The sequence below is a fragment of the Pteropus alecto genome, unplaced genomic scaffold, assembly GCF_000325575.1.
Source record: "Pteropus alecto unplaced genomic scaffold, ASM32557v1 scaffold40, whole genome shotgun sequence".
NCBI lineage: Eukaryota > Metazoa > Chordata > Mammalia > Chiroptera > Pteropodidae > Pteropus > Pteropus alecto.
In genome coordinates, this window is record NW_006431919.1 from 17916083 (window position 1) to 17920938 (window position 4856).

The window sequence follows — 4856 nt, forward strand, 5'->3', positions numbered from 1 at the left end:
TGCATCCGAAATTAACTACACCTATATGTGGGAGCATTTGAGTTCCTGCTCCCTGGCTTACGTCGTCAGTTTGACTCAAACTCTTACAAAAATTCTCAATCGATCAAATAAAAATAAATGCGTATCTCCTTGGACCTGGCAATCCCACTTGAACTGGGCAAGTCATTATTCTCTGTGCCTATTTTCTCACATGTAAAATAGAGATAATTCTACCTCCAGGGGTTATCGTGAAAGTTAAGTTAGATGATACACATAAAGCGCTTAGTACAAAGGGCTTGGCGCAGAGGAAATGCTCCAAGAATGTCAATAATATAATAACAGCAGCCAAGGCGCATCGCGTTGTCGGCGCAGGCCGCACGACCACACTGTGCTCGCTGCTTTTCTCTTCCCCTATTAATCCCCCATCCGACGCTGTGGTGACCATCAGCGGCCTCTGAGGAGCTGAGGCCCAGGGACGTGATGTGGGGTCACCATAAAATACGAAAATACAAGAAAGCTCCAAGAAAGATAAAAACCTGTTAATGCCACTTTCCAGAGACATCCCAATTGATACTTTCCTTCCAGTCTTTTTTTTTTCTGTCTATGCAAAAAATATGTCATCATTAGAATGGCAGATTGGAGGAAGATGGGGAGAGGCCACCGTGAAAGCGTTCTTGAGATGCCCTCTTCCCTTCCTCTCCATTTTATTAGGACCTAGAGGCAAGGCCGATTTCTCCCACGTGTCAGGGAAAGTCCCCAAGACATTGCGCGCCACCCTCACTCGCCTCGGGCTTGTCTCTAGGGGGCGCTGCCGCAAGACCCGGCGGCGCGAAAACGCGTTTGAACTTGGCCACCGCCGCGGCCCGTAGCCGGCGTCTCCAACATGGCGGCTGCCCAAGATGTCCACGTCCGGATCTGTAACCAAGAGATTGTCAAGTTCGACCTGGAGGTGAAGGCGCTTATTCAGGTACTAATTCCCGGGACTCTAGGCCCCAGCCGTCCTAACCCCGAGCTCCGCTGGCCTCCTGTGGCCTCTGCCGTCTCACTGCCGAGCTTTCCCCACTTGGTCAGGTCTCCCAGGTCGCTGGCCCTGCCCTATGGCCGGCTTACGTCTCCTCTGTACCCCTTCGGTCCCTTCCCTTTGGCCGTTGGCCTTGAGCCTCCGTCCGGGTGCCGTTGGCTCGCCTCCTCCGGGACAGCCCTATGTCCCCGTTCCTGACCAGGCTTCTCCTTTGTGGCCCCGCTCGGTCCCTCCTTTACGCACCCCTGGCTGTCGCCTGGTCCCGGACCAACTCACAACATACCTGTCACCGGGTTTTCTGAAACTGCCCTCCCCACCATTTGATTACTCACAACATACCTGTCACCCAGCTTAGCCGGGTTTTCTGAAACTGCCCTCCCCACCATTTGATAGCGTCCCGGAGGCATTAGCCCCGCCCCCTCCTGGCCACCTCCGCTGGGTCCGGTGCCCCGTGGCCACCCCAGACCACCTGGCACGGGAGGCACTGGGTGACGGGACCGTAACCTGGGCTGTAGTTGTGATTTTGCAAATGAGGAAATCGAGTAAAGCGCCAGGGCTTGAATCCGAAGGCAGATCGTGGCAAAACTGGGATCTGGACGGGGAAAGCCAGCCTAGAGAAGGGACTGAGAGGCTCTACTTCGCCGTTTAATAGTTGAGGTAATTCAGGTGCTTTGCCTTAAGCCATTTAAGGGTAGAAGTCAGTAGTGCAATCAACCAATTGGCATAGGCGGGAGTTGGGAATGTAGAAATGGTTCCTTGAATTTAGCAAAAAGCAAGAGTTTTAAACCTTGATTTTAAGCAAATCGTTTCCATTTCCAACAAATGTCACTAAACATTAGATGCAGACTCAGAGTTGGGGCAAAAAGCGAAGGAAAGTAGAGCTCCCCACAGAAACCAGATGCAAAATAAGCCAAATTAGTGGTTTATCATATGGTGCCAGGAAGTTTGATTTAATGAGTAAGCATGAGAACAAGTGAGGAAACTTGATACAAATATTTAAACTTCTTGAACTTCCCTTGTTCCATGTATCTACTACGAAACATCATCGGGTCAGTTCTAGAATCTAATGAGAAACATCGATGATAGCTAGATTTATTCCACTCTTACTGTGTTCCAGCTCCTCTGCCAAGTGCTTTATGTACATACATGATCTGCGAGGTAGGTCGTGATGTGATGAGGAAACTGAGGCACAGAGAACTCAAGTGGCTTTTTCAAGGTTACACAGCTAATAAATTGCCACAGCCAGTATCTGACTCCACATAGTCGGGCCTGCTCTAAATGCCGGCTCCAATAATTCTGAATGTCCAGAAACAAATTCTAAATCTGCCCTTGAATCTGTCTGTAAACACTGTGATTTATAATAGGTAATGTGATTTGTAAATATTGAAGTTAATCTTGTCATTTGATTTAGCACCCTGACTTTTAAGTTGGAAAGATCTAAAGTTAGAGTATCACTTTGGGATGTGCATTTTAATTCAACATATAAGCTGCTTTAAGAGTTTTGTTAGACTTCAGGAACTAGTAAGTCAAGACAGTTGTGTGCCTTTCAATGCTTTTATGTTACCTACTCAGAGTTCATTTAAAGAGGGAGGAGAGAAATGTCAATGATGATGTTTTTGCTTATGTTGCAGAGGTAAACAGCAAAGATGAGGCTAAGTTACAACCAGTAGGCCAACCTTAGTTGTGGTCTAAGCCGACTCAGCTGTACAGATGGTGTCATTTCATTGCCTTGAGAAAGGTCCCCTCATCTCTTCAATGTCTCCTAGGATATTCGAGATTGTTCAGGACCATTAAGTGCACTCACTGAACTGAATACTCAAGTGAAAGAGAAATTTCAACAGTTGCGGCACAGAATCCAGGTGAGTGAGCGGCTGAACTGAGATGCTCAGAATGGGAACGATAAAAGGGGCTTGGTCCTAGGACTGACCTCTGCGGAGAGCTGTCCGGGTTCTTCAGTAAACATTTAGACAGTGAGGGTAACCGTACAAACCTGCCACCCAACTAAGAATGAGGAACTCTAGATTGTTTTTTTCAGGCTGTCGCTTTGCCCAGCCTCTTCCTCTCTGCTTTTGTAGTTGCCAGTCACATCATGCGCATTTATAACACTCCCGAATTCACCTATGGCATATGTGGCGTCTCAAAGACAACGGAGCGCAGACTGCCAGTTTGAATAGTGAGGGCTTTGCTGCTGCTGTGCCTTCAGCGAGGGGAAGATGGGTCTGCCCACGTCTGGTCTCACTGCACATGGTGCTGGCGCTTGTAGACTTGTGCTTTTCATGTCTCATGGCCCCTCGTGCCAGCCACCCTCTGTTGTCACCTACCAGAAGAAGACAGTCTGTTCCAAAGCTGGGAGAAAAACTGGCCATTTGGACCCTGAGAAAGAGCATGTCTGTGTCCGGTGTGTTTTTAAAGGGATTTTCAAGGACACTTTTGAATATGTGCGGTTTTTGGTATAGGAGTTCACGTCAGAATTCCAGCAGTGTCGCTGACCCTCTTCTGCCTCCATCGCCAGCACTGATTTAATCATTTAATTATTTTCGAAAGGGCCCCATATCTTCAAAATGTGGCGTTCTCTGCATAGTTAATAGCTGTGTGAGAGTCTTTGTATATGTGGTTCACAGACTAGAATTTGAGAACACTTCACCCCTTTCTTTTCTTCCGGCACTGTCCCTGATTCTCTGATAACTTCCAGGCATCCTTTCATGAGGAAATTATACATTTTTTCCCTCTTTTCTTCCCATACATCCATTTTTCCCTTGGGTGATTTGGTGCCTAATATGAGCCAAGCCCAAGGGATATATTCAGTGAACGTTAGATACAGTCCTGCTTTCACAGAGTTTACGTTCTAGTAGGGAATCTAGATTTTAAACAGTTATGTAAACAATTAAGTAATTACATTTGCAGAACTTTTCCCGTTCACACTCTTTTTTTCCTCTTCCTCAGCAAAATCTGGGGCCATAAATTGGCAATCCCCTCTGAGCTGTCGACAGGATGGATACAGACACCTGTTCCTGACCAGCGTGTGCAAATTAGTATATAAAGAGCATAGAAATTAACTGATTAATATAGAAGTGAACGATTGCATTGGTGTCTTAGCATGAGTAGCTTGATTGAAACTGGAACTTGTTTTAATCTGTAAACAAACATGACGAGACCTGACATCTTTAATTATGGTCTGGTAGTTCCATGATCTGAAGTCTTGGGGGCCTCACACTGCTGGGTGTTAGGCCTGCTGCCTGTCACTGTAGTGGGCCGTTTGCTTCCGGGCATGCGCAGTCCTCTCCGGTAGACCTTATCTGTGGGACTTCGTGCGGCCTGGGTCGAAGGCAGATCTCTCCAGAGGCTTTTGCATTTGCTCTTGCCAGGTCTCCTGGGATGACTACCAGTCTCGGAGCACTTTTCACGCTAATTTCTCCTGGTGGAGAAATTACTCAGAATGAGTGACTGTGAACCCCAGCTCGGCATGAGGGGAGCTTCCTGGTATAAGTTCTCAGGGGAGACATTTCGTTTCCCTGTAGCCAGTGCCCACAGCAGAAAGGGCAAGTTCCCACGCCCCTCTGTGCTGGTCGACAGGCGTTTCTGAGTTCCCCTTTTCACTTGGGGTAGACTCTGCGCGCCCTGGATTGGTCTGTTCTCCCTTCTGATTCCCAGCCTCAGATGGCCTAGGCTCTGTTTTCTGTCCCAATGTGGGCTTTAAAACTTGCAAATGGTCCACCACCAGCCTGCAGCAAATAGGTGCCGAGACTGAGGGCGAGCGTTTAGAAATGTCTAGCAATTTGATATTCCCGCGATATCCAAGGGTGGGACGGGTGGGCGTGATGTAGTCATTTCTGTTCCTTTTCACTGCAGGTGCCCA

General features: G+C 47.9%; 1 protein-coding gene across 4 annotated transcripts in view; it reads left to right on the plus strand.

The window, feature by feature from the left end:
• The first annotated feature begins 780 nt into the window (after window positions 1-780).
• Window positions 781-4856, plus strand: part of BNIP1 (BCL2 interacting protein 1) — a 10578-nt gene continuing 6502 nt past the window's right edge. For 3 of the 4 annotated variants that reach the window (XM_006906522.3, XM_025043096.1, XM_006906521.3), the window contains exons 1-2: window positions 781-946; window positions 2767-2859. In XM_006906522.3, coding sequence (XP_006906584.1) covers window positions 863-946; window positions 2767-2859 — 177 coding nt within the window. In that variant the 5' untranslated portion in view covers window positions 781-862. The remainder of the gene's footprint in view (window positions 947-2766; window positions 2860-4856) is intronic. The other variant, XM_025043097.1, reaches the window with a different exon arrangement.